The sequence below is a fragment of the Capsella rubella genome, unplaced genomic scaffold, assembly GCF_000375325.1.
Source record: "Capsella rubella cultivar Monte Gargano unplaced genomic scaffold, Caprub1_0 scaffold_1, whole genome shotgun sequence".
Lineage (NCBI taxonomy): Eukaryota > Viridiplantae > Streptophyta > Magnoliopsida > Brassicales > Brassicaceae > Capsella > Capsella rubella.
The window spans coordinates 15,714,766-15,740,834 of NW_006238923.1; the positions used below are offsets into that span (position 1 = coordinate 15,714,766).

The window sequence follows — 26,069 nt, forward strand, 5'->3', positions numbered from 1 at the left end:
TTACCAACAAAAAGATGCATACTTTGCTAAGTATCATCAAATCTCATAAACCCAAAGCAACAAAAAATGAAGAAACTCACACAAGTCTCATAGGCATAAGTAAGTAAGTAACAATACCAAATCCACAAAGTCATCATTATCATTACAAAGAACACAGAACTAGTCAAAACCATAACAATAACCCTAGAAGACAAAGAGACAAGAGTAGAAAAAACCAAACCCTCAAGCCTCACTCTTCTCTTCCTCCTCCTCAGACACAGAAGGAGCAGTAGCATCATCAGTGTTCAAATCCTCAACAGATTCAGGTCCATTACCAACACTAGCATTATCATTACCAGATCGAGCCTTGACAGATTCAAGCATACGTTTACTAATCTCTTTAGAATAAAGCTCAAGAATCTTAATCCCATCATCATCACTAGACACAGCGTTAGAAGCAACACCATAAGCTTCTTCTTCAATAGATTTCGCAACAGTAGACGCTTCATCGGGTTTGAGAATACCGTATCTCTTGGACAGGATTGATTCATTTGATAAAGTCTCGACCAAGCGGTTCAAGACAGCGTCGCGAGTTCTCTGAGTCGGTGGCCAGATTCGGAGAGAGATGCCTCCAGGTTTGGTCTCTGACTCGGCTTCTTTGGTCAGATCTGTGGCTTTTGATGCGGCTTCTTGAGATGTTGGATCTGTGATTGCGGATAACGTTGTGGAGCTTTCGGATTGTGGTGGTGAGGTCGCGGTGGTGGTGATTGTATCGGCGGTTTCTGCCATTTTTTTTTAAGAGAATTTGGTTTTTTCGATTTTTTGGGTTGTGGAGACAGAAGAAGAAGGAAGAGATGAGTTTTGCTTTTGGCGTCGGTTTAGGAAGTGGTGAAACTGAAAAAGTACAGTAGAGACATTTATTTTGTTTGGTTCGGTAGTAAACTAGTAACAGCAGTACATGTGTTTTTTTTTTTTTTTTAATAATCTACTACTGAAAAATACATGAAATATAGTATCAAAATTATAATTTTTGAGAGAAAATATTTAGAATTTAATTTAAGCTGAGATTATTAATCGATTGATTATGATTTTTCAGAAATTATAAAAATTAATAGATGGTTTAAATATAAATAATTTTGTGGAATAAAGGAAATATAAAATATTTAATGTAAATTGGAAAATAAGTAAAAGATAGATAATTATTATTTATCGAATATTTGTAGAAGAAAAACACAGTAAATATCTAGAATTTCATTTACATTGAGGATATTAAATGTGTTTTAGCTTTTAGTTTTTGGTTTTTGCTTTAGATTTTAGTTTCTGATAATTTTTGAAAAAAAATAATATAAAATAAATGAAAAAATAATCACGTTATATTTGTTAGAAAACCATAAAAAATGGTTTTTAGATTTTATGAAGGAAGTAGTAAAATCTCCTAAAATCTGATTTTCTTAAATTTTAAGAAATCTGTTTTGCTAAAATCATGAATGGCGCTAATTTTTTGGGGTTTTAGAATTAAAAACAAAAAAACCAGTCTAAAATCGGCATGTCATTCAAGGTCTTAATCAACTAAATACGGTTTTTAATATTTAATTATAAATATTTTTGTGGAAAACAATAAATAGAAGATACTGTATTTAATCGGTTTTTCGACAAAAGAAGATTTTTAATCAAACTGGAAAATAAAGTAGAAGACAATTATTTTTTGTCAAAGATTTGTGTATTATTTATGTCTCGAAAATAATAAGTAAATCTACAAGACTACAAGTCTACAACATGTCTTTAATTTATCTACATTAAGTGAAAAGAACAACAGTTAATGAATAAAACATAGAGAGTAATGTTAACTTGCTTAGAAAATTTATTTTCCAAATGTTTTTTTCTTACAATTGTGATGATTTTACCCATTTTTGTAACTTCTACAAGAAAAAAAAAAATAAGAAGAAGAATCTAAGTTATTTAACCTTGATCTAGCAAAAGAGTTGAAACAGTAAGCATATTAGAAAACGAAAGTATTACCCAATGGAATGTTTTGGTAGCAAGTGAAACTGAAGAAACGTGATACCTTTAACATAAAGGTTTGGAACACTTTCTTCAACATGAAGCTTATGTAAATAGATTCATTCATGAGTTACTTTTTACATGGTCGTTTCTTTGGGTACGATATGGATATGTCCATTATTTCTTTTGAATCATTGTGTTTTAACACAAAAGGGATATTTATGTACAGAAAAATACATTATACTGTATGTATCTCAAAATTAAGTTTTAGCATGGTTAGATCCGATCAATCTAATCGTAAGAATTTAAGAAACTGACTACAATTCGAAGATTACAACTAAATAACACTTTCTTCAAAATGAAGCTTATTCAATTGAATTCATTTATGAGTGATATGTTTTTGACTACTACAAGTCTACAACTACAGTAACACAAAATTCTCAATAAAAATTAAACAATCTCAACTTACAAAATAAATAAATAAATGTCTAAAACTAATGAGTTGAAGAACATAAATTTAAAATTATTTTAAGTAAATTTATCAAACAATTGTATATAAATAATTATTAATAATATAATTAAATTCAAAAAATTACAAAGTAAAATTAACAAGTTTTTAACAACTTTACTTAATCATAATAATTATATGTTAAAAATATTAAATTTACTTAGATAATTTATTTTTCAACACCTAATACTTAGATAAAATTTATAATAAAAAATCAATAATATATATAGAATTATTAAATGTAAATACTTAGGTGAGGTGAAAATATATTAAATTATAATCTTCTATGTCTCAAAAAGGACAACAATTTTAAAATATTAAAAAGTACTCCCAAAATCTGAAACTTGTTTTCAATCAAACCCACCACGCCAAAAAACCAAATCTTTTTACCGGTCAAAAACATTTCGGACAAATCCAAAACCCAAAAGAAAAAAAAAAACACAAATCCCGCCAAACAAAATTTTCAGATGATTTTGGTTTCTCCAAATTATTTTTAGTTTTTGACTCTCAAAAAATCTCAAAAACACAGAAAACAGAGCGCCACCTCCAAAAAAACTTCAGAAAAAATGGCGCTTTTGTTCTCGCCTTTTTCTTCTCCCTTCTCCCCTTCACTTCTTTCACTCATCCGATCTCAATCTCTCAATCTCAATCTCAATCTCTTCCTCTCTCTTCCTCCTCTCTCATCTCCTCAAACCCATCTCAACCATGACGGAGAAAGAGATCTGTGTGAGAGTTACGAGAGCCGCGGCGAAGAGAAAAGCTTCTCTTTGTGTAGATGAAGATCGGGTCAACAAGAAGAGAGTTGTCCTTGGCGAGCTTCTTAATGTCTCCAATGTCAATGTCTTGGCTAATCTCAGTCAGATTAGAGAAACCCAGAAGCCAAAAAAGAGTCTTAAAGCTCCGGTGAAGCAGATTAAGACAGCTCCGGTGGTTATTGACCTAGAATCATCACAATCTGACATTGATTCAAGATCTGATGATCCTCAAATGTGTGGTCCTTATGTCGGAGACATCTACCAGTATCTTCGTGACTTGGAGGTAATAAAAATCTTAGCTTTATTGCTCTGTGTTTGGATTTAGAACATTGGAAAAGTTTCAATTTTGGAAAAGTTGGATTTAGTTTGAACATTGGAAAAGTTTCAATTTTGAAGTTTTTGATTTGGTCTTTAAGAGTTTTCAACTTAGGGATTGATGATTGTTTAAGTTTGAGGGATTTGGATCTGAATAGTTTTGAAATTGGATTTGTGAAATTTTCAGATGAAGCCAAAGCAAAGACCTTTACCTGATTATATAGAAAAGGTTCAGAAAGATGTGACAGCAAGCATGAGAGGGGTTTTGGTGGATTGGTTAGTTGAAGTTGCTGAAGAGTACAAACTTGGATCTGAAACACTTTATCTCACTGTTTCACACATTGATAGATTCTTGTCTTTGAAGACTGTTAAGAAGCAAAGGCTTCAGCTTGTGGGAGTTTCTGCTATGCTTATTGCTTCGTAAGTGTCTTTTGATCTTCCCTTTGTGGTGTTATTCTCATTGTCTTTGTAAATGGAAGCTTATGTGAGTTTGTAATGGAACTTATAGGAAGTATGAAGAGATAAGTCCTCCTAAAGTTGAAGACTTTTGTTACATTACCGATAATACGTTTTCGAAACAAGATGTGGTGAAGATGGAAGCTGATATACTTCTTGCGCTTCAGTTTGAATTGGGAAGGCCTACGATCAATACGTTTATGAGGTTAGGATTGTGATGAAACAATGTGTTTGGTTGGTGATTGTAGTTATTGGTTTGTCTGGTTCATTGTCCTGATTTTGTTTGTGTGTGTTTGTTCTGCAGACGGTTCACAAGGGTTGCACAAGAAGATTTCAAAGTTGCAAACTTGCAGCTAGAGCCTCTCTGTTGCTATCTTTCAGAGTTGAGCATATTAGATTACAAAGCTGTGAAGTTTTTGCCATCTATGTTGGCTGCTTCTGCTGTTTTTCTCGCTCGATTCATCATCCGTCCCAAACAACATCCTTGGGTAAGCATTTTTGTCTCAGTCTCTTACAGGTTCAAATGTTGGAGCATTCTTTAATGAGACACTAATAATATATGGTTGTGATGATGTAAACAGAACCAAATGCTAGAAGATTACACAAAGTACAAAGCGGCTGATCTACAAGTGTGTGTTGGAATCATACATGACTTGTATCTGAGCAGAAGAGGAGGAGCTTTACAAGCTATTAGGGAGAAATACAAGCACCATAAGGTACTTAACATTACAATGATTAAACACTTACTGTCGAATTAGCATCGTTGCTGTGATACTTAAATGTTGCTTCTCTTGTTACAGTTTCAATCCGTTGCGACCATGCCTGTATCACCAGAGCTGCCAGTTACCTTTTGGGAGGATGTTACCATTTGATCTGAACCAATCTTTCTGTCGTTGGCTAATGTTACTGAGCTTGATTACCAAATCTTGTGTCAAGTAGTATAAGGCACAAAGATCAACAAGTGAAGCTAGATGAGTAAGAACTATAGAAGTGAAGGCAGAAGCAAATAAGTTTGTGTTATATGAAGATGTTGTGATGTGTTATTCAAATCTCATTTTGTTTAGTATGTAACTCAGAATAATTTTATACAATTATGCAATATGATATGCATATTTATGTGACATAATTTTATACGTTTGCCTTAAGCATTGAGCCTTCTATGATATACAACTGATGAAAGTTGCTTAAGACTAAAGCTGTTGTTTGACATTAGTAATCAAGTTTACATAATAGAGATTAAACTCGGGAAATAACAAATAACACCTCCATTGGGTAAATATATGGTAGCAAGATCAAAAGATTTGGTATTGGGATCATGTAATATGAATACATGTTCATGGTTATGATCATATAACAATAACTTGTCCTTCTCCAAAACTGCTTGTGTGCTAAGAATTAGATGAGGAGACGCAGGGACAACGTACCTCCAAGCGTTGGTTGCAAAATCAAAAACTTAGCAAGTGGTAAAGTTTTGGTTATCGCTTAAGTACTCATTATATAACCAAACTGGCTTGTATGTGCCACTTAGTTGATAGTTACATTTAGGGAAAGTTAAAAGTGCCCATCGTAATTTCATATTGGGCCTTTACACTTTCAAAAGTATGAGTGACGGGATTGACCACAATACTCTAAGTTTTCCCCTTTTTTGTTTCTTTTTTCTAAGTTTCTAATCATAACAAAAGCTTAACGATGAGAAAACAAAAATCGAAAATAAAGCTAAAATATCGAAAAGAAGAGAATTTGTTATGATTATGGCTACGGCAATAGTGAAAATTTTCATGAAATTTTAATAGTAACAATGTTTACTATTGTGTTAATGTTGAAAATAGTGACTAAATATGTGGAAAATCAAAGAATAGTTCGTATATTTTTTATCATCTATAAATTATTGTGAGTATTTATATCACAAAGAAAAAAATTTATATAATTTGCTGACAAATATTAAATAAGTCTAGTTTAGTTTGGAAATTTTCCCGATTTCTTTTTGTTTATTTACGCCGTGAGTCCTTATTTTCTTTCAGGAAAGTGTCTACTCTATAAACAAATAGAGAGTTCGTTTATGATTTCTTGTTGTTCTTTGTAGAATTTGTTCTTCGACAAATATGTTGGCTAAGAAGGTTAAACAGATCCATGCCTACGACAACGCTCAAGGACATCGTCGTGATGCTTCCACGGCAGAGTGTGACAAGCTTCGACATAGGTTACTTGCACCGCAAGATAACATTCAGTTAGGCTCTGACATTGACGCTAGATCTGATGATCCACAGATGTGTGGAGACTATGTCTCAGATATCTATGCGTATCTCCGTGAATTGGAGGTAATGATCTCTGAATGTCTTATTACTTTCTCTGTGTTTGGACTTACCAAATCGACTAGTTTCATTAGGTTAGTTTAGTGATTTTGGTCTGAATAGTCTCTAAGATTGGTCTCTGTTAGGACTTAGAACATTGACTAGGTTTAATAGGTCAAGTTAGTGAGTTTGATAGGAATAGTTTTTAAGATTGTTCTCTCTTTTGGACTTAGAACATTGACTAGTTTAATCTTATTTGTGGATTTGTTTCTAAAGTTTTTTTTTTCGATTTGATGAAAATATAGGTGAAGCCAAAGCTAAGACCTTTACATGATTATATGGAAAAGGTTCAAGAAGATGTAACACCAAGCACGAGAGGTGTTTTGATAGACTGGTTAGTAGAAGTAGCTGCAAAGTACAAGCTGGAGTCTGAAACACTCTATCTCACTGTCTCAAACATCGATAGATTCTTGTCTAGGAAGACTGTCAACACGCAAAGGCTTCTGCTCGTGGCTGTCTCCGCGATGCTTCTCGCTACGTAAGCATCTTTGATCTTCCTCTTGTGTTAGTGTCTTCTTGAAGCTAATAAAGTTTCTTCTTCTTTTGGCTTTTGATATAAAACAAAACAGGAAGTATGAAGAGAAAAGGCGTCCTAAAGTTGTAGATTTTTGCTACATTATGGCTAATGCTTATACGAAACAAGATGTGTTGAAGATGGAAGAAGATATACTTCTTACGCTTCAGTTTGAATTAGGAAGACCAACGATTAATACTTTTCTAAGGTTAGAATTGTGCTTATTGATAACTACTGATGATTTGGTAGTACCTTGTGGTTCATTGTTCTCATGTGTGTGTATGTTTCTTTGTGCAGACGGTTCATAAGGGTTGCACAAGAAGATTTCAAAGTGCCACACTTTCAGCTAGAGCCTCTTTGTTGCTATCTATCAGAACTGAGTATGTTAGATTATAGCTGCGTGAAGTTTGTTCCATCTTTGTTGGCTGCTTCTGCTGTCTTTCTCGCTCGATACATCATCCGGCCCGAACAACATCCTTGGGTAAGAAGTCACAATCACTTCCTGGTTAATATATATGTTGAGTGATCAGTCTTTTTGAAAGAGAACAGTAACAAGAATCTATGGTTATTGTAAAAATTACAGAATCAAATGTTAAAAGAATACACAAAGTACAGAGGAGCTGATCTACAAGAGTGTGTTGGAATCTTACATGAGTTGTATCTGAGCAGAAGAGGAGGTACTCTACAAACTATTAGAAAGAAATACAAGCAGCCTGAGGTAATTAACGTTATACATTACAGTTAATGATTACATTTGAACTAATTAATTAGTAGCATATCTTTTTTACTTATAATGTTGCTTTTATCTTTTTGGTACAGTTTTATTGTGTTGCGACCATGTTGGTATCACCATTGCTGCCAAAGAACCTTTTTGGGAGGATGTGTTAATTACCATTAATTTGATCTGAACTTGTCTTTCTCTTGACAAGGTTTTGTAATCTATCACTAATGCTACTGAGCTCGATTAATCGTGACAAATACTGTAAGGCACAAGTCACATTAACAGATAAAGAGGTGAAGTTAGAGGAGTGGAAACTATAGAAGTTTAAGGCTTGAGCAAATTTGTGTTATTCAAATCTCATTTCGTTTACATAATTAATTAGTCTGTAACTTGATATATAATTTATAACTTTTTTGTTGTCAATATCATACTAATAAATTAACTCAAATGAGCCAATCTAACGGAATATTGTTTACAATTTTAATAGCTTGCGAACTGACACTACCTTTGCGTGCCAAATAGTGAAAATGATGAGAATTCTTCTATGTCAACTTTTAATTATATCCTCCAATTACGTAGAGAAAGCCGGCCATTCATCAGGAGAAGACATTATGCAATATATAATTTATAAGATTATGCAATATATATGATAAACGTATTTCTGTGACATGATTTTTTTTTGTTCAATGTATTTAAGCATTGTGACTCATAACATTGTACTAGGAAATCCATGAGTCTGTATCATTTATCAGGAAATTTGAAAGAAATTAAAATTGAATATTCAGAAAACTGTTGGTAATCAAACCTCTTGGTGTACTTATGAAACCCATGAGCCTTTCAGGCTTTCTTGTTAAACAAGTTATCGCTTTAGGGTTTGGTAAAACCCTTTTCTTTTGCGATAGAGTCTACCCTATATATAAGGAGTTCCTTTGAGAAAGCAAAAACGGTGGATACCAAAGAGCTTAGAGGATTTGTTGTTGTTCACTAAGCAGATATGCTGCAGCCTAAGAAGGAATATGAGATCGATGCCAAGGGTAACACACAAAGGCAGCGTCAAGATGCACAAACGGTAGATTGGGTGGAGCTTCCACATAAGGTTACTTGGGATACTAGAAGACCACAAATCAATGGTTCATCGCTATATTATCCAACTCCAAGAGATGGTTAAGAAGTTGGATCAACTTTCTCGATCTGACGATCCTGGACCCTATGTTGGATCCATGTACGAGCATCTCCGTGAGATGGAGGTAATAATTCTCTTTTTGGACTCAAAGATTGACACTGACTAGTGCAATTTCGTGAAAATTTTGATCTGTTTGGTTATTGGATTTGATGAAGTATAAGGTGAAGCAGAATCAAAGACCATTACCAAATTATATGGAAATGGTTCAGAATGACGTAACACCAGCCACGAGAGGGGCTTTGGTTGATTGGTTAGTTGAAGTTGCTGAAGAGTACAAACTTGGATCTGAAACACTTTATCTCACTATCTCACACATCGATAGATTCTTGTCTATGAAGACTATTAAGAAGCAAAAGCTTCAGCTTGTGGGAGTTTCTGCTATGCTTATTGCTTCGTAAGCATCTTTGATCTTCTTGTATATTACTTACTACTACTCTTTGATATTCTTAATTTTTCTTTTTGACATTTGATATGATTAGTATCAAGGCCTCCTAATGTGGAAGATTTGTGTTACATTACGGCTAATGCTTATACAATACAAGATGTTTTGAAGATGGAAAGAGAGATACTTCTCGCGCTTCCGTTTGAACTAGAAAGCCCTACCATCAATACGTTTCTGAGGTTAGATTTGTGATGATGATGATAACAATGTTTGATTCATTGTCTTGATTTGTGTGTTTTTGACCCTTGTTATTGTTTGGCTTGTGCAGACGGTTGATAAAAGTTGCACAAGAAGATTTCAAAGTACCGCAATTAAAGCTCGAGTCGCTCTGTTGCTATTTATCAGAATTGACTATACTAGATTATTACATAACTCTGAATTTTATGCCATCTTTGTTGGCTGCTTCTGCTGTCTTTCTCGCTAGATTCATCATCCGTCCCGAACTACATCCTTGGGTAAGAATTTATATCTCAAATCTCTTAATAGGTTAATATGAAAACATAACTAATCTATAGTTATAAAACAGAACCAAATGTTAAAAGAATACACAAAGTACAAAGCTACTGATCTACAAGAGTGTGTGGGAATCATACATGACTTGTATCTGAGTAGAAGAGGAGGTACTCTACAAGCTGTTAGAAAGAAATACAAGCAGCCTGAGGTAATTAACATTACAATTTATGAAATGATAGTATTCTTCATACTTAAATGTTACTTTTCTTTTGGTACAGTTTCATTGTGTTGCGACCATGCCTGTTTCACCTGAGCTGCCGGTCACCTTTTGGACGGATGTTACCATTTGATTTGGCGAATGTCACGGGTTTAGTAGTATTAAGGGACAACGAACTCAACAGTTGAAGCTAGAGGAGTCAAGATCTATTATTAAAGTGAAGGCATGTGTTGTGAATCAACAGTTGAATGGTAAGCATGTTAGCTAATTATGAGTTTATTTACAACTTAGTAGTGTGTTACCCTTTGGACTAAATTATATTTCTTTCGATTATATGTGTCATATGACAGTATTTGATATTGATTAAGCGTTGAGCATCCATGGGTATAATCTATGAAACTATAGAAACTTGTGAACTAGAAAATGATAATTTCTATGCATTGTTGGTAATTCACTTTCTTGGTGTACTAGAAAACCGATTAGATTCAAAAACTTGAATACTTGACAAAACCAAGTATTCAAGTCGAAGAGATAGATTCAAAGCAGAGAAAAAGCGAAGAGAGATTTTTTATTTATTTATTCAAGTCGTTAAAATGGAAATTTCTACAAGTGAACACTTTTTTTTTTTTTTTGGGAAAAAACTATTTGGAAGACTTGTGTTTGATCATATATGGTTATTTTGATTTTTGATGAGGTTTCTTACATATTACCTTTTGATCCCTAAGACATTACATGATTATATGAGAACATATTTAGATTTTTGATGGAGTCTTTAGTATATTGCTTAGTAAGACATAAGAATAAGAAGACTAGATCTTTAGTATATATTTTTCATCAAAGGTGAGCTCAAGGTCGAAGTTACTTACAACACCTAAAGCCAATGCCATGAGGAGTTGATAAAGAATCAGTGAATAGGGATGAGCAAAAGCCAAAAAGGAATCGGAAACTTGACTAAAAATCAGTTACACACAGGTAGAAGAACGAAAACAAAGAAGAAACTTACGAATTTTTTCTAAATTTCTCGAAACTTGTGTCTGTGAGTTTTTTCCAAAGTCAATATATTTTTTTTCAATAAATAATTTACATTATAAATGATTGTCTATACCAAAAGAATTAACAAAATTCCATGAAAAATTACATAAATTTATAGAAAATAATATTTTATTGATTGAAAATGAAAATTTTCTATGAAGTGAAAAAATAATGATGATTGTCTAAAAACAAATACAGTATAGGAGTGAAACCTTTAGAAGGGTAAAAAAGACCAAACAGCCGTCAAATAAATGTGGAAATAAACGAAATCTGCAGAAAAAAAAGCCCCAAAATTTGGATACTCAAAGTCAAATCCCTAAAATTCGAAATCGAAATTTTTTTACACAGTCGAAGCGCCATGACCTAAAAATCTCAAAACTTCCCCAACAAAAATGGCGCTTTTACTCTACCCATTTCCTTTTACCTCTCTTCTACATTACCCCTTCTCTCAAATCTCTCTTTCCCATTGAAAAAAACTAAACCCATGGCGGAGAATCAGAACTGTACGAGGATGACGAGGGCGGCGGCGAAACGTAAAGCGTCGTCCATGGCGGTGGACGAAGACCAAGTTACCAAGAAGAGAGTTGTGCTCGGAGAGCTTCCGAATATGTCCAATGTCGTTGCTGTTCCGGTGAAACCCAATCAAGAAAGAGAAGCCCTTAAGGCTAAAGTAAGTGTTAACCCCGCGGCGAAGAAGCAGATGAAGAAGAAGGCTTTGATGGTTCCTTTAGCTCCGGTGGTGGTTCCTGAAGCTAGTCAAGAGATTGAATCGAGATCTGTTGATCCTCAGATGTGTGAGCCTTTTGCGAATGATATTTGTGCGTATCTTCGTGAAATGGAGGTAATATAAACATCTTTAGTAGATTTCTCGATTAGTCCATTTTAGTGCTTGTTTTGATCTTAGTGAGTATTATTGATTTGATGTGGAAAGAGTTGAAATTTTTGGTTTCGGGTTTATGTCATTTTGGGAATTGTTTACTGTGTTTGGACTTTGATGTTGACTTGTTGCAACTTGCAATCATGGGTTTGATTAAAGTTTCGATTTTTTTTCCAATCTCAGCCCTTGCTCTTATGATATGTTTGGAGAATTTTAGGGACTGATGATACTTAGGGACTAACGATTATTGTGTTTTTGGATTGGTGAAATTCAGGGGAAGCCAAAACATAGACCTCTACCTGATTATATTGAAAAGGTTCAAAATGATCTAACACCTCATATGAGAGCGGTTTTGGTGGATTGGTTAGTGGAGGTTGCTGAGGAATATAAACTCGTCTCGGATACACTTTATCTCAGTGTATCCTATATTGATAGATTCTTGTCTGTGAAGCCTATTAATAGACAGAAGCTTCAGCTTGTGGGGGTTTCTGCAATGCTTATTGCGTCGTAAGCATCTTAATCCTCTTTTTGCGTATTGTTTTTGGTCTGAAGGTGCTTACATGGTTGGCTGATGGAATCTTTATTTTGCTTTTAAAAAAGTAGGAAATATGAAGAGATTGGTCCTCCTAAAGTGGAAGATTTTTGTTACATCACGGATAATACATTTACAAAACCAGATGTGGTGTCGATGGAGGCAGATATACTTCTTGCTTTGCAGTTTGAATTAGGAAGTCCAACCATCAAAACATTCCTAAGGTTCGACTCTGTGATAAATTTATCTGGTGTTTTGTACATGATTTTGATTGTATGTTTTTGATAGTCACTTATTATTTCATTGTTTTACTTGTCCTCATTCTGATTGTTTTGCTCTTAATGTCGGGTTTGTGCAGACGGTTTACAAGGGTTGCACAAGAAGATTTCAATGTAAGCTAAAACCCATCTACCTTTGCACTGTTGTGATTTATGCAACTTATATAAAGTGTCAGATTGTTAAATCTTCTACTTTTCCTTGCCTTCTTTTCAGGACTCACAATTGCAGATAGAGTTCCTTTGTTGCTATCTATCAGAATTGAGTATGCTAGATTACACATGTGTGAAGTATTTGCCGTCTCTTTTGGCTGCTTCGGCTGTCTTTCTTGCCCGATTCATCATCCGTCCAAAACAACATCCTTGGGTAAGCAAACCAAGAACCACGACTGTTTCTTTTACCAAAAAATAAAAGTTCTTCATATTTCTAAATCTCTTCTGGTGTTGTAAAAACAGAATCAAATGTTAGAAGAATACACAAAGTACAAAGCATCTGATCTGCAACTATGTGTTAGTATCATACATGACTTGTATCTAAGCAGAAGAGGAAACACTCTAGAAGCTGTTAGAAATAAATACAAGCAACATAAGGTATGATATAACAACAACTTTGTAATATGTTGCAACTACATTTTCTAGATGTGTTAATGTCTGATTCTATTGGTTTTACAGTACAAGTGCGTCGCGACCATGCCTGTTTCACCGGAGCTACCTCTTGCATTCTTTGAAGATATTACCATTAGAGGAAAGGCGTAAAAAGAAGCATGAAGCTTATTGTGTTTGGAAATTGCAAGTACCTGAGTTTTGTGTTGTATATATCTGTTATTAGAATGGCAGATGCAGATTAGTATTGAGTAATCTCTTTTAACTTGTCTTCAATGATTTTTTTTTTGCTAACGTTAGTTGGCTTGGCCAATATTTTCAGTGGTTATTATTAGCTTTGATTGATTCGCTTTCTGCTTTTGTTTTTATGATGTAATCATGTAAAAGCCTCTTTCAATTATATTGGAATGTGCACATCCTCTTAACCAAAAAAAAGAAAAAAAAAGTACAACAAAGACTTTGCCACTACACATTTGTGATGTCGCATTCACAAAAGCTATACTAAATAAACTCTTATCATCACTTTTGGCATTTTGATATGTATAGAAAGGTAAAGTTGTTTACCGTATCTTGAACCGTGTAACAAATGGTTTTGAGGGTTGTTATATTTATGCAGCTAACTATCAGAGATGGACACTCTTTTGGGAAGTTCTATGGACGAGGAAGACCAAGGTGAAGGAAAAAAGTTGCTGTGTGAGATGAGGTAGACTATAAAGGCGATATAAGCAGTTGTCCAAACGCAGACCGAAACTCCAAACAAAAACCCGTCGACTTCTGATACGAAGAAATCCAACAGAAGATACCCGTTGATGATCATTACAAGGGCGGCCACAGTCCAAGCTATTCTCTGCAAGATAAATATAAATCCAATCAAACCTAGCTTCAACAACTCATAATGCTTCTCTGTTCCATTCAAGGACTTCGATTCTAAATAAAATACTAAGATAATAGCACAAGTAAAACAGAGGCACCCTAAAAATTGGAGACTATACTATTTCACCTATTGATTCCAATGGAGGAGCATAAACAAGTGAGAAACTCAGAGCAATTAGTAAAAAAGGTGGAAATTAACCTGGAGGATAGGGCCAATCTTGAAGTCTCCCATAATTTCTTCTTTGGATACCAAGGTTAAAAGAGGGAGAAGAGCAAAAGGAATTTGTACAGACTGAAGGACATTGAGCCATTCATTCAAAACATCCAAGGAAGCTTCGGAAGTGTTGAACACAATTGCCACAATCATAGTTGGCACTATAGCACAGCTTCTTGTTATTACTGCCCTCATCCATTTCTTAAGCCGGAGATTCAGAAAACCGCCCATTATAAACTGTCCAGCATATGTACCAGTTATAGTACTGCTTTGTCCGGCTGCTAACAACCCGATTCCCCAGATATAGAGAATCGGGAGAAGTCCACCACCAAACTTCTCTTGAAGATACTGACCCGCATTAACTAGGCCAATATTATTAGCTTTATCGGTTCCATAAAACCCCTTTGCAAAGACAGTCGTCACAAACAAGTTAATCATGAAAGAAATGAAAAGGGCGACTGATGACTCGATCAAATAGTAATTAAGCGCCTCTTGAACCCGGGACTTCCTCTTCGGATCGATTTTCCTAGATTGTACAAGAGCCGAATGCAAAAACACATTGTGAGGCATTATGACACAGCCAACAACACCTACAGCTTGCCTAATTGTCTTTGAGCTAAGTCTCGGGAGTAAAATACCTGTCCATAAACACAAAGATTGGATCTTTAAACAGTCAAACCAAAGCAGATTAAAGTAAACCAGGAACTAAAGAATCTGAAAGCTTTACCTATCATAAGTTCTTTTCCACTCGGCTTGGTTTCACCAAACATCCAAGCAAAGGACAAACCCATTGTTGCGATCAAAACTGCAAAAACAGCTTCTAACTTCCTCACTCCGTAATTCTCTAGAAACAAAAATAAAAAACTGTTTGCAACAGATTCATTAGCCAAAATTTTCAAGATTTCAGATTTCAATCACAAATCTCTATGATAATCCAAATCTTTCAAATTCATATCATCTTAGCCTAAGTTTTTCAAGAAAAGAGCCAAAGAAAAAACAAACTTCTCAATTTCAAATTGAATCATAGAGATCTCTAAACCAAGTTTCTACTAAATTATGAGTTTGAATATGATCCAAACCCGAACTAAACGTTTCGAATTCAGATCATCTTCTACAAGAAAAGAACCAAAAGAACATCAAATTTCTCAATTTCAAACTGATCATAAAATCTCAAACTAATGATACGAATTCAAAAAGAAGAGAGACTCACCAATCCGATGCCGTAATGACAACACCAGCCCAAAGAGGCAAGACACCACGGCTAAGAATCTGAATAGCAATAGCACTACCAATAACCTCTTGTATATCAGCTCCAATCAAAGCAAGCTCCGCCATAGACCAAAGCACATACCTAGCCCAAGTCGGATACTCATCACGGCAAAGCTCAGCTAAATGACGACCAGTAGCAACACCGACTCTAGCTGACAACATCTGAATCAACAAACCCATAGCCGTAGCCCACATTAAAAGCCATAACAGAGAATACCCAGCCACGGCACCAGCTTGTAGATCTCCTTCTAGATTCCCCGGATCCAAAAACGCTATACTCATCAGAAACCCAGGTCCCGTGAACAGCCACAGCTTCCGCCACGAGAACGGCGGTGCGGAGTCTCCGGTGGTCGGATCGTCGGGAGATTCGGAATCGACGATCAGGATCTTTTCGTTTGATTCGTAAGCGGCTTCGGATTCGGAATCGTCGGAGTTCGAAGGGTTATGAGATTGATGAGGAAGAAGACGGTCAGCTTCTTCAACCTTCTCGTCGACGACCTTCACGTCGTTTTCCATTGTGGAAGAGAAGGAGATCGGAATATTCTGTCGGTGGTGGTGGTGGTGGTGGTGGCCGTCGTCGTAGTTTCGTCGTGGAGGGATAAAACAGGTTGTTGCTGCTGCAAATCACACTGAGGCATTCTTATGTGACAAAATGCTTTTTAGGAAAAAATAAAAATTAATGCGTTTCTTTTTCGTATATCTTTTCGTGCCAAATTATTCAACTTTTTTATTATTATTATTAATGCTCATAATAAATAAAAAAGAAGAAAACTTTATGTTATTAATTTGGCTATGAAATTTTGTGATTAAAGGATACGTCTTTAAGTTTATGTGACGACAACAACTTAGTTTTAGTGGTTTTTTTGTATTAGTGTTGTCATAGTATTGTCACCATTTGATGAATTCATAAAGCTTTTTTGAGTAATGTATGTTTTTTATACTTTATTTTAGAACCATTTGTATAGTTGTGGCTGCAACAAACACATATTGTTGTTCGTTTGGCGGTTGCAGGTTAATACTGCGACGAACGATAAATTATACGGTTAAAAATTTATGAGTTTACGGTTCGTAGTTTTATTTATGTGTCTAATCTCTAAATGATTTGAAAACTCTATTCTTTTTCTTTCAATCAATATTAGATAGTATTCCGTGTTACAATATGGAGAATTTTAGGTTTTTAAAATTTGACCATATTTTTAATTACTAATATATTGGTTTCACGTATTCAATATATGACACGTACTTAGCTCGACTGCCAAAATTTTTGTAGAACCTACCTCTTCTATCAACCGGTTAGCCTACCAATCTCCATTTGAGATTGTAAATTTTAATCCAACAAATAAGAAAATATGTAAAAGATTCAGACTCCCATGCAAATACAAAATTTAATCTTTAGATATATTTAATTTGATATAACATTACAACTTAAACTTATATGTTTTTCTTTAATCAAGTTTATGTTTGAAATGATAATCGTTTCACTATAATTTTGGATTGATATGATAGCGGGCCTTTATCAAGTGTGAACTGAACTAGTGATAAGCTAGATTTATATAAAATTCTTGAACTACCAAACCGGATAAAAATGACTGTAAATATAAAACTTCTTGATAACTACAATATTTTAAAATTGATTTTTTTTTTTTTGGTGAAATTTTAAAATTGATTTCTAAACCTTTAGTTGGAAATAAAAAATCAATAAAGGTTATTTATTAATTATACATAAAAATATACAATACAATAACCTTTTTTACAATTGTATAAATTAATATATAGGAGGTGGATGTTAAACCCAATAAGTCCATTGAGTTTTTAAAGCCCATTTTGATTTTACTTCTTCTAAAGAGAGAGACCAATGCCATCCTCTGTAGCTTGAAGGAAACGAAAAGCTTCTAACGAAGAAGACGACGAAGCAAATCAGAAGAAGCTTAAGGAAGAGATGTTCAGGAACCAGTACGACACAGATGTGACAACATGGAGTCCCACAGGTCGGCTGTTCCAAGTAGAGTACGCCATGGAAGCAGTGAAGCAAGGCTCAGCCGCAATTGGACTCAGATCTCGCTCACATGTCGTCCTCGCTTGTGTCAACAAAGCTCAATCTGAGCTTTCTTCTCATCAGAGAAAGATCTTCAAAGTAGATGATCATATCGGTGTTGCTATTGCTGGTCTTACTGCTGATGGTCGTGTTCTCTCTCGTTATATGAGATCTGAGTCTATTAATCACTCTTTTACTTATGAGTCTCCTCTTCCCGTTGGTCGTCTTGTTGTTCGTCTTGCTGATAAAGCTCAGGTAAATTGAGATTTTGGGTGAAAGCTGTTTTGGGGTTCGTAATCTGTGATATACTTGATTTTGACCTAGGATTCACTAACTTATGTGAAAGTTTGAAGCTTTTCTCAAATTGGAGTAAAGGTTTGGTTTTTTTTAGCAATGTAGTTAATATGATCGGTGAAATGTGTATGTGTAATGTAAGTAGTGATACCCTAGTTTTGATGATTGGATTAGAACTTCTTGAGTCATTTCTAGTTCTCTTACTAGTTTTAGCCTCTTAGATTACCAAAAGCTTTGTTCCAGCTGCTTAATCCGAGTACAAAGTGCTGACATATACTAAGAGGATGCCTTAGAATGTCCTGTTGTGTTCCTTTAGTTGTATTAGTTGTTTCTGGTTGGTATCATTGAATTATCTTCTTTGTCGATAGAACTCTGAATGTGCTGGTTTTCTCCTTAGGTTGTATTAGTTGTTTCTGTTGGCATTGTCCGCTTTGTTGATCTCTTTTACTTGTAGTGTCTCTTCACTTGCCTGATGAACCATTCCTTAATGGCATCTAACGTAGTGTTCTCAATTTCAAAAGGGTTTTGCTTGCTACGTCCTAGTAATTTTCATGTCTGTTATACATATAGTTAGGTGCTGTATTGCCAGATTTCTGAGAAGAACCCTCATATATCAGTCTTGAACTTTGAACACAGTCCGAATTTATTCATTAGGGAACCCATTTGTCTTACCCACCTCAAACTTTTTTTTGAACAGGTATGCACCCAACGGTCATGGAAACGGCCGTATGGTGTTGGTTTACTGGTAGGTGGATTGGACGAGTCAGGAGCCCACCTCTACTACAACTGCCCTAGCGGAAACTACTTCGAATATCAAGCATTTGCTATCGGGTCACGTTCACAAGCCGCGAAAACCTATTTGGAACGAAGATTCGAGAGCTTCCAAGAATCATCAAGAGAAGATCTGATAAAAGATGCTATTATGGCCATAAGGGAAACTTTGCAAGGGGAAACACTAAAGAGCTCGATCTGCACTGTTTCTGTTCTAGGAGTCGATGAACCATTCCATTTCTTGGACCAGGAAACCATACAAAAGGTGATTGACACGTTTGAGAAGGTTCCTGAGGAAGAGGAAGATGCTGGTGAGGGTGAGGCCGAACCGGAGGCTGCTCCTGGTGCTGCTGGAACTGGGGAACAAGGTGGTTCAGGTGATCAAGATGTTGCACCAATGGAAATGTGAGCTACTGAGAAATAAAAATCAACTTAAGGGGTTACAATTTTCTCTTGTTTAGTTCTTTGGTATCAAAGTTCCAAGTCACTTTTAAGTATTTGGTTTTTACTCGTTTTATAACTAGCATGGGACATGAGTCCATTTAACTCGAATTACAATGAGACGTTTAGGATAAATGAATTATTAAGTGTCACTTCTCCCTGTGTGTAGCTTTTTTTCACACACTAACTCCAAACTTAGAGAAGTTTCAAACAGAGACCCTTTTGAAGACTTAATATGATTATCTTTAATTGTTGAAAAGGGAAGAACAGTGAGAGAGAGCAAAAAAAAAGAGTGATGAAGGCAACTTTGTTTCTCTTTTTGCAATTGTTCCTCGAAGAAATGACTTTATCATAATGCAACCATACATTATTGAGCAAGGATGATAAATCCCCTGCTTGCTCGGAAGAAAAGTGAAAATCAAAATAATATCTCTCTCGACCTTCCAGAGAATCAATCCTGTCTTGAAATGATTTTAACACACAAAAACAACCTGAGATTGGAATTAGAAGTACTGAGTAGTCGGGACCTTGGGGGCGGGTTTACCACCAGGTAACACATTGTCGGGAAGAATCAACTCGGCTGGAATTTCACGAGTAATCCCAAGCATTGAATCATAATCCTCGTCCTTGCGTGCATACTTCTTCCTAAGCGCCCTCTCAACCTCGATCTGATCAAATGACTTTGAATTCTCTGAGGCATGAATCTGTGCGAGATTGATGTAGTTTTTTGCTGACTGTGAGATATATTCTACCTCTTCATCTGTTAACTTTCTCATGAACTTTGCTGGATTTCCTCCCCACACCTGTCACATTAAACCATTAGATATGTCCTTGTAAATATATTCTCAACTCATGGGTTGAAGAGAGTTGTTCACAAGAATAGCAAAATAAGAAATCCGGTTATATCATCATAGAGAAATGAAAATACATGAACCCTCTATTACTCCTGATTTGCAACAGAGCCAAGGTGGTTTTCAGATTTCGACAAATGCAGTATGATTTGTTGAATAGTAAAGAAACAGTGGGTCTACTTGAAGAAGTTCGGCTGGGAAAGCCTTTGTTATAGATAGGTATTCATAACTAGCCTCGGATTTAATGCATTTCTATGTTCTTGATAACAAAATCTAGGGGTCTATCTTTGGTTCTTGTGACCACTGATTCTCTAGTTGAACTTCTATTCAGAGAGAAATAAAGCAGTTTCCGGTTCCAGTCTTATCGCAAACCCAGTAGGAAGTAGTGACCCACAGAAAAAAAGGTAAACAGAAAGATACCTCTCCAGAAGGGATTCGCGTGTTCTGTTTCACAAGAGAACCAGCAGCAACCATGGCATGTTTCTCAACCACCACACCGTCGAGTAGGGTAGCTCCCATGCCAACAAAGGCGTCATCCTCAACAGTACACCCATGTATGACAGCACTATGACCTGCTCGGTTTATTTTTATAATTTAGAGACAGAACATTCATGTAAAAATCACACAACTATGACTTGCTTGGTTTAAATAAACTGATAAGTCATTTTTTAGGTTTACCTACTGTTACATTGTCCCCAATTAGAGTAGGTAGAACCTTGCCACTTATGTTGGTCTTCGCAACATGGACAAGAGTATTGTCTTGGATATTTGTCCCGGATCCAACACTAATGTTATTCACATCACCTGCATAAGTTAAAACCCCAAATCAATATAAAAAAAGGTCTCCAGCTACTTCATCACATTTCATCTTCAATTCACTCAAAGAAAACCAAGGATCAGGGCAGCAATCCAAGATTCAAACTTCAAAAGGCCTTTGAACTTTCCTGAAACTAGTCAAATGAAAAAGCCAACCCACAACTGAAACCATCCTTAACACTAACAGTTAAGGCAAACAGCAGACTAAACTTATAAGCCTATGACTAATCTGCACGAGGTTGCATAGTATAGTGCTGCAAACTTGGTACTTCGTTTGAACCAAACACCACTAAGACTCTCTATTTCATTTCTAGGCTCTCAGGAGTAATAACATAGAACCAAAACCTCTTCAGGCTAGTGAAAAAAAAATCAAATCCTCACCTCGAAGAACACACCCATACCAAATCGACGAGCCTTTCCCGATCTGAACATCACCAATAACAGAAGCACCCGGAGCCACAAACACATCCTTATCCACCAATGGAGATTTATCAAACACATTCATCAACGTCCTATGCCTCGACACTGAAAAAAATCAAAACGAACCCGATGAGACCCACAAATTTCTCAATCCAACCACAAATTTCTCGAATCAAAGGAAATTTTCTGGTGAAGACGCAAATTAGAGAAACGAATTGGATCTAGAGCGTAAGCAAGGGAAGGATCTGAAGAAGCTTACGATGTTCTTCGATGCGGTGGCTTCCTTGAAGAAGAGAACCAACACGATCAAGAGCTTGACCAGTCCCACGAATCCAGTTGCCCACAGTGTAAATCGCTCTTCCTAGGGTTCCCATTTTTTTGTTTGTGATTCTCCGATTACACGATTCTGTGAAATGCGAAGGTTTATGGAGGCGTTCAGGAGCTAAAAATGTTTTTTTTTTTTACTCAAGTGAGTTCGTTGTTTTGTTGACCTCTAAAAATATTTTAGAGTGCGAGGATAAACCAAACCGAATTGAAGTGAACCAAACCGACATTTTTTTAAACGCAACCAAACCGACATTTATTAATCTAAGATCGGACCAAATATCTTTTAAATTGTAATTCTTATTTAATAATAAATAAATAAATCAGTAAATCATATTTCAATTTTAACATGACTCATCTTGCAATACAATTTAACATTTGGTTTTATCATTATAAACCAAATTTTAATTATATACACTTTTATAATAGCTCAGAAAAAGCTAAAATTTTATCATCGAAATTTATCTTAGTTATTATTAGAAGCAATTGAAAATTAACAAAACATAGCTACACAACTTTTTTGAAAACCAACAATATTTCAGATATAATTTGTTGTAAACTTATATAAAATAATTTTACCTCGTGTTAAACTAATATCAAACATATTTTAAATTTATAAATAAAAATATACTAAAATTCTCTAAGCTCTTATGTTTCAAGTTTTTGTGTGTTTAAGTATTACATATGTTAAATTTTATAAAACAAAACATAAGGAATACTGTACAAATATTCATTAATTTGTTCTCTTAAAACTTTGGTTTCAAATTGTTATCAACATTGATATATAGTTCCTTTCTGATATCATTTGATTGATTCGGTCAGCTCATATAGGTTTGTCCAAACTAAACAACTCTTATTTTGATACAACCTCATTGTGACATACAGTTCTGCTTTTGGTTCGAGTCCATACCAGCCGGATGTGTAAACCTGTAAGCTATAATAGAAACCTGAAACATCTAATGCCGTAACTCCAGCCAACAGTAGGCTTAGACTTGAAACGGACTAGACCAAACCAACCCTAATCTTTGAACTGAGAAGCTCGTCGGACTCTCGGTCTTCGGTAACATATTTGCAATGTATCACCGTTTGCTAACTACCACCACTCTGCTTACCACTAGAGGTAGATGTTGTCATAAACGACTCGCCACACCCGCATTGTCCTTGGGAGTTAGGATTGATGAATACAAACTCTGATCTGTAATTAACATAAAACATGGTTCAATATATATCGAGACGAAGTATAAAACCAGACTTTGCGTTTGTAATGTGACAGAATGTCCAAACCTGAGTTTATCATCTACAAAATCCATCTTGGTTCCAATCACATGCATTAAGGCCTTTGGTTCAACAAGTATCCTTACACCTTTCTCCTCTACCAGCTCATCAAATTTCGCTTTCTCATCTGAAACAGGCACTCACAAAGTAAAGTATATAAACAAAGGATCAAGTCACACGATCAACAGCACACAACTTTGACAATTTTTTAGAGATAATATTGAAAAATTGTGCATTAGCTGATATGAAGATTGAGATTTCAGTACATTTTAACACCTTGAAGCATATATTGATACGCATGTACACAGCTTGGTTGGCTAGTCTAGTACTTTTGCCAAATTCAATCATACAGATATGAACAAAAAACTCAAAGTAAACCTGACTACCAAAAGTTTGAGACATGAAAAATTTATGAAGCAACAAGATGTTACGCGCTTATCAACGAGTTTGAGGACAGAAATATGTTACAGATCTAACAATCAAGTTTGAGAGCACAAGATTTTATGGATCTATCAAGTGTGAGGTGAACATCTCTTAAAAGACAAAAACACATTCGCAGACTGTTATACTGTAAACTAGATAGCACTTGAAACGGAGCAATGCATACTATATAAACCTGCGGCGAACATCTAGAAACCTTACGAGAACCTATGTTCAGCTATAGTGACCCTGAGACAAGAAACACCAACAGAAACATGGACTCTATAACATAGAACATAACCATCGATGAAACAAAACAATCAAATTCATCACTATTAAACACACATCATAAGCATTCCCAGAAACTCATATTTTACCAAAGTCTAGCATCAATATCTCCTTACAAAATGGCTATCAAATAGAGGATTTTGGAACAAAACACAGCACAAGATTCAAACTCAAAAAAATCAATGCCCTAGAATAAAAATCGAAACTTGGTAACTCCATTGAATGTTTTACTGTAAACTAGATAGCTCTTAGAACATAGCAATGCATCAAGCTTTTCCCATTCACGAAACAGTGGCGAAGATCTAAGATTCTAAAGACCTTAAGAGAACTACATCTATATTGTCCCTGAATTTGTCTCATAAAACAAGAAATATCCACAGAATCAACTAGATAGAACTTATACATAGCAATCATCAATGAGCCAAACACCAAACACACATCATAAACACTCCAGAATCTCAAATTTACCAAAGTATAGTACTACTATAGCTTCCAAATTGAGAGAAGTAAGAACAAAACACAGCACAAGATCAAAAATCGAAACTTGATTCAACCCAAATGTCAGAGAAACAACAACAAAGGCAATAGCTTGATATCAACCCAGAAAATGAAATTGAAAGAGACTCGCACATACCAGCGTAATTAAGGGTATAGGACAAGCCATTGCAGCCACGAGCCTTCACGCCTAATCGTAAGAAAGGTTTTTGACGCTGTTGCAAGAGATGATGAACCCTAGAAGCAGCTTCGTCCGTCAAGGTTAACACTTGCTTCCTTAACGCCGGTCCAACCCTCGCCGCCGCGGCCGTCAAAACTCGAGAAGCCTTCATCGAGTCCTCGGAGAATTATAGATTTACGGACATAATCAAAGCTAGAAGACGATGGTCTTCCTTCTTTCTTTACCTTATCCCTTCGACCTTTTTAATCTTCACAAGCTTCCCAGAAACAACAGAGTCTCTTAGAATTGAGCAACAACAACAACAACAACAACAACAGAGAGAGTCTCTTAGAATTGGCTAGATCCAGTTCTTTTCTTCAACGTAACGATCGCAACAAAAATTAAAATTAATCTATAAATATAAAAAAAAGATGTAACAATCTTCTTCTTCTTTAGTCCAGTTGGTAATGTATTGGTGTTTTTAAGGTTAGAAGTAAGGCGTTCGAAACTTCGAATCCTACTATTCCATCAGCATTTAAAAAAAAAACAAATTCCTACCTCTATTTTGGCAAATTCAAAAAAAGTTAACAATTAAAATGAAAGGTCAATAAAATTTTCCTAACTTAAAAATCAACTAAAGTTGGATATATATTCTCGGAAAAACGATATATTTCCCCCTAAAAACTAACGTATCAATCCAGATAGAGCCCAAACTTTGACCTCGATGTAGATATCCCCGACAACAAAGTTCGAATCATATTTCTCCCCGAAATAAAAGTTCTAAACTTAATTACCCCCGAAATCAAAGTTCGAGATCTAATTCTTCCCAATTCTGGGTTTTCACTGATTTATTATTTATTTAACCATCTAATGAAAAATCTAACCCGATTAAGCTTTGAAAATCTCAAAATTTCTGTCATAAATCATTACATTGGTTTAATCCAAAGTTAGAGATTGAGAAATTTGGGATTTGGAAATGGATTCTAATGGGAATTTCGAGAATTTTGAAACTTAATCGAGTTAAAACAAGTTTAGTTTGGTTAAGTAAACAATAAACCAATAGAAATCAAGAGTTGGAGATAATTAGATCTTGAACTTTGGTTTCGGGGGGAATTAGGTTTAGAACTTTTATTTCGGGGGGAAATAGGATTCAAACTTTTTTTTTGGGGGATATCTACATTGGGTTAAAAGTTCGGGCTCTATCTGGATTGATACATTAGTTCTCATGGGGGAAACAGATCATTTTCCCATATATTCTCAATATATTTCATCAAATCTATAGAGCAATTTTTAAGTTCACCCCTATCATATGATGAACGTTCTTGTTCACCTCTTATTACTCTAACCAGTAAAAATAGAATATTATGCAATGTCAGACAATATTTTTTAAAAAATTAAAACTAAAATCATAAAAACAAAAAAAAATATGTATACATATAACCTCTATTTTATAAACCAAAATCGATATATAATTTCGTTTTAATTTTAAAAGCTAAACCCTAACCTCTCTTTTATAAACCCAAACTGATATATAATTTCGTTTAATTGTAAACTTTAAACTCTAACCACTCCTTTATAAACCCAAACTGACATATAATTTTGTTTTAATTGTAAAATTTAAATCCTAACCATACCTTATAAACCCAAACCGACATATATTTTTGTTTCAATTGTAAAATCTAAACCCTAACCATACCTTATAAACCCAAACCGACATATATTTTTGTTTAAATTGTAAAATCTAAACCCTAAACCCTATTTATAAACCAAACCGATATATAATTTTGTTTTAATTGGAAAATCTAAACCTTAAAATAATATTTAATCATGTTTTATTAAAAGTATACAGATTTTGTTTCCTTAATCAACATGTTATGACGTGGCATAATACTCTATTTTTATTGGTTAA

At 35.0% G+C, this 26,069-nt stretch overlaps 9 protein-coding genes across 10 annotated transcripts; 5 read left to right on the forward strand and 4 right to left on the reverse strand.

The window, feature by feature from the left end:
* On the reverse strand, positions 1 to 805 carry LOC17899683 (WPP domain-containing protein 2). Its single transcript, XM_006305624.2, has one exon. It carries the CDS (start codon positions 766 to 768, stop codon positions 223 to 225), a length of 546 nt encoding a protein of 181 aa, XP_006305686.1. The 5' UTR covers positions 769 to 805; the 3' UTR covers positions 1 to 222.
* Positions 806 to 3,115: 2,310 nt separating this feature from the next.
* LOC17898903 (cyclin-A3-2) lies at positions 3,116 to 5,159 on the forward strand. Its single transcript, XM_006305070.2, has 6 exons — positions 3,116 to 3,526; positions 3,746 to 3,978; positions 4,067 to 4,219; positions 4,319 to 4,502; positions 4,596 to 4,730; positions 4,815 to 5,159. The coding sequence occupies exons 1-6, from the start codon at positions 3,194 to 3,196 to the stop codon at positions 4,884 to 4,886; spliced, it is 1,110 nt and encodes a 369-aa protein (XP_006305132.1). The 5' UTR covers positions 3,116 to 3,193; the 3' UTR covers positions 4,887 to 5,159.
* Positions 5,160 to 6,116: 957 nt separating this feature from the next.
* On the forward strand, positions 6,117 to 7,787 carry LOC111832423 (cyclin-A3-3-like). The gene is given in 7 exon segments (XM_023788739.1): positions 6,117 to 6,332; positions 6,611 to 6,843; positions 6,935 to 7,087; positions 7,177 to 7,360; positions 7,463 to 7,597; positions 7,699 to 7,746; positions 7,749 to 7,787. Coding segments are annotated over 7 exon segments (1,008 nt in total).
* Positions 7,788 to 8,760: 973 nt separating this feature from the next.
* LOC17897919 (cyclin-A3-2) lies at positions 8,761 to 10,028 on the forward strand. The gene is made up of 6 exons (XM_006303720.2): positions 8,761 to 8,847; positions 8,945 to 9,177; positions 9,270 to 9,404; positions 9,494 to 9,680; positions 9,752 to 9,886; positions 9,957 to 10,028. The coding sequence occupies exons 1-6, from the start codon at positions 8,761 to 8,763 to the stop codon at positions 10,026 to 10,028; spliced, it is 849 nt and encodes a 282-aa protein (XP_006303782.2).
* A 1,186-nt stretch (positions 10,029 to 11,214) lies between these two features.
* On the forward strand, positions 11,215 to 13,557 carry LOC17900337 (cyclin-A3-4). 2 transcript variants are annotated; one of them, XM_023789220.1, is made up of 7 exons: positions 11,215 to 11,768; positions 12,079 to 12,311; positions 12,405 to 12,560; positions 12,695 to 12,728; positions 12,829 to 12,978; positions 13,068 to 13,202; positions 13,284 to 13,557. In XM_023789220.1, exons 1-7 carry the CDS (start codon positions 11,412 to 11,414, stop codon positions 13,365 to 13,367), a joined length of 1,149 nt encoding a protein of 382 aa, XP_023644988.1. In that variant the 5' UTR covers positions 11,215 to 11,411; the 3' UTR covers positions 13,368 to 13,557. The 2 variants fall into 2 exon arrangements, with proteins under 2 accessions (XP_023644988.1, XP_006305073.1); XM_006305011.2 differs by having other exon boundaries at positions 11,216 to 11,768; positions 12,408 to 12,560.
* A 33-nt stretch (positions 13,558 to 13,590) lies between these two features.
* LOC17896751 (metal transporter Nramp2) lies at positions 13,591 to 16,216 on the reverse strand. Its single transcript, XM_006307160.2, has 4 exons — positions 15,512 to 16,216; positions 15,029 to 15,165; positions 14,287 to 14,939; positions 13,591 to 14,061 (listed from the first exon to the last, which is right to left on the reverse strand). The coding sequence occupies exons 1-4, from the start codon at positions 16,084 to 16,086 to the stop codon at positions 13,831 to 13,833; spliced, it is 1,596 nt and encodes a 531-aa protein (XP_006307222.1). The 5' UTR covers positions 16,087 to 16,216; the 3' UTR covers positions 13,591 to 13,830.
* A 1,196-nt stretch (positions 16,217 to 17,412) lies between these two features.
* On the forward strand, positions 17,413 to 19,268 carry LOC17899935 (proteasome subunit alpha type-1-B). Its single transcript, XM_006303694.2, has 2 exons — positions 17,413 to 17,860; positions 18,597 to 19,268. The coding sequence occupies exons 1-2, from the start codon at positions 17,510 to 17,512 to the stop codon at positions 19,077 to 19,079; spliced, it is 834 nt and encodes a 277-aa protein (XP_006303756.1). The 5' UTR covers positions 17,413 to 17,509; the 3' UTR covers positions 19,080 to 19,268.
* Positions 19,269 to 19,402: 134 nt separating this feature from the next.
* LOC17897812 (gamma carbonic anhydrase 2, mitochondrial) lies at positions 19,403 to 21,642 on the reverse strand. The gene is made up of 5 exons (XM_006303981.2): positions 21,458 to 21,642; positions 21,160 to 21,303; positions 20,641 to 20,766; positions 20,383 to 20,534; positions 19,403 to 19,914 (listed from the first exon to the last, which is right to left on the reverse strand). Exons 1-5 carry the CDS (start codon positions 21,570 to 21,572, stop codon positions 19,615 to 19,617), a joined length of 837 nt encoding a protein of 278 aa, XP_006304043.2. The 5' UTR covers positions 21,573 to 21,642; the 3' UTR covers positions 19,403 to 19,614.
* Positions 21,643 to 22,249: 607 nt separating this feature from the next.
* Positions 22,250 to 24,479, reverse strand: LOC17898458 (iron-sulfur assembly protein IscA-like 1, mitochondrial). Its single transcript, XM_006303342.2, has 3 exons — positions 24,140 to 24,479; positions 22,807 to 22,924; positions 22,250 to 22,717 (listed from the first exon to the last, which is right to left on the reverse strand). The coding sequence occupies exons 1-3, from the start codon at positions 24,330 to 24,332 to the stop codon at positions 22,612 to 22,614; spliced, it is 417 nt and encodes a 138-aa protein (XP_006303404.1). The 5' UTR covers positions 24,333 to 24,479; the 3' UTR covers positions 22,250 to 22,611.
* Between the last annotated feature and the right edge of the window lie 1,590 nt (positions 24,480 to 26,069).

Excerpts from the sequence above, each read along its gene's own strand:
- LOC17897919 (XM_006303720.2), top strand. The coding sequence starts at position 8,761 with ATGGTTAAGAAGTTGGATCAACTTTCTCGATCTGACGATCCTGGACCC. Across the intron at positions 9,178-9,269 it reads TCTGCTATGCTTATTGCTTC|GCCTCCTAATGTGGAAGATT; the intron begins GTAAGCATCTTT and ends ATTAGTATCAAG. Across the intron at positions 9,681-9,751 it reads GTCCCGAACTACATCCTTGG|AACCAAATGTTAAAAGAATA; the intron begins GTAAGAATTTAT and ends GTTATAAAACAG.
- LOC17896751 (XM_006307160.2), bottom strand. The coding sequence starts at position 16,086 with ATGGAAAACGACGTGAAGGTCGTCGACGAGAAGGTTGAAGAAGCTGAC. Across the intron at positions 15,166-15,511 it reads GTCATTACGGCATCGGATTG|TTTTTTATTTTTGTTTCTAG; the intron begins GTGAGTCTCTCT and ends TGTTGCAAACAG. Across the intron at positions 14,062-14,286 it reads AGATTGGCCCTATCCTCCAG|AGAATAGCTTGGACTGTGGC; the intron begins GTTAATTTCCAC and ends TTTATCTTGCAG.
- LOC17897812 (XM_006303981.2), bottom strand. The coding sequence starts at position 21,572 with ATGGGAACCCTAGGAAGAGCGATTTACACTGTGGGCAACTGGATTCGT. Across the intron at positions 20,767-21,159 it reads GTATGGGTGTGTTCTTCGAG|GTGATGTGAATAACATTAGT; the intron begins GTGAGGATTTGA and ends TAACTTATGCAG. Across the intron at positions 20,535-20,640 it reads TGGGGACAATGTAACAGTAG|GTCATAGTGCTGTCATACAT; the intron begins GTAAACCTAAAA and ends TAAACCGAGCAG.
- LOC17899683 (XM_006305624.2), bottom strand. The coding sequence starts at position 768 with ATGGCAGAAACCGCCGATACAATCACCACCACCGCGACCTCACCACCA.
- LOC17898903 (XM_006305070.2), top strand. The coding sequence starts at position 3,194 with ATGACGGAGAAAGAGATCTGTGTGAGAGTTACGAGAGCCGCGGCGAAG. Across the intron at positions 3,979-4,066 it reads TCTGCTATGCTTATTGCTTC|GAAGTATGAAGAGATAAGTC; the intron begins GTAAGTGTCTTT and ends TGGAACTTATAG. Across the intron at positions 4,503-4,595 it reads GTCCCAAACAACATCCTTGG|AACCAAATGCTAGAAGATTA; the intron begins GTAAGCATTTTT and ends TGATGTAAACAG.
- LOC17898458 (XM_006303342.2), bottom strand. The coding sequence starts at position 24,332 with ATGAAGGCTTCTCGAGTTTTGACGGCCGCGGCGGCGAGGGTTGGACCG. Across the intron at positions 22,925-24,139 it reads CTATACCCTTAATTACGCTG|ATGAGAAAGCGAAATTTGAT; the intron begins GTATGTGCGAGT and ends TGCCTGTTTCAG. Across the intron at positions 22,718-22,806 it reads TTTGTAGATGATAAACTCAG|ATCAGAGTTTGTATTCATCA; the intron begins GTTTGGACATTC and ends TGTTAATTACAG.
- LOC17899935 (XM_006303694.2), top strand. The coding sequence starts at position 17,510 with ATGTTCAGGAACCAGTACGACACAGATGTGACAACATGGAGTCCCACA. Across the intron at positions 17,861-18,596 it reads GTCTTGCTGATAAAGCTCAG|GTATGCACCCAACGGTCATG; the intron begins GTAAATTGAGAT and ends TTTTTTGAACAG.
- LOC17900337 (XM_023789220.1), top strand. The coding sequence starts at position 11,412 with ATGGCGGAGAATCAGAACTGTACGAGGATGACGAGGGCGGCGGCGAAA. Across the intron at positions 12,561-12,694 it reads ACCATCAAAACATTCCTAAG|ACGGTTTACAAGGGTTGCAC; the intron begins GTTCGACTCTGT and ends GGGTTTGTGCAG. Across the intron at positions 12,979-13,067 it reads GTCCAAAACAACATCCTTGG|AATCAAATGTTAGAAGAATA; the intron begins GTAAGCAAACCA and ends TTGTAAAAACAG.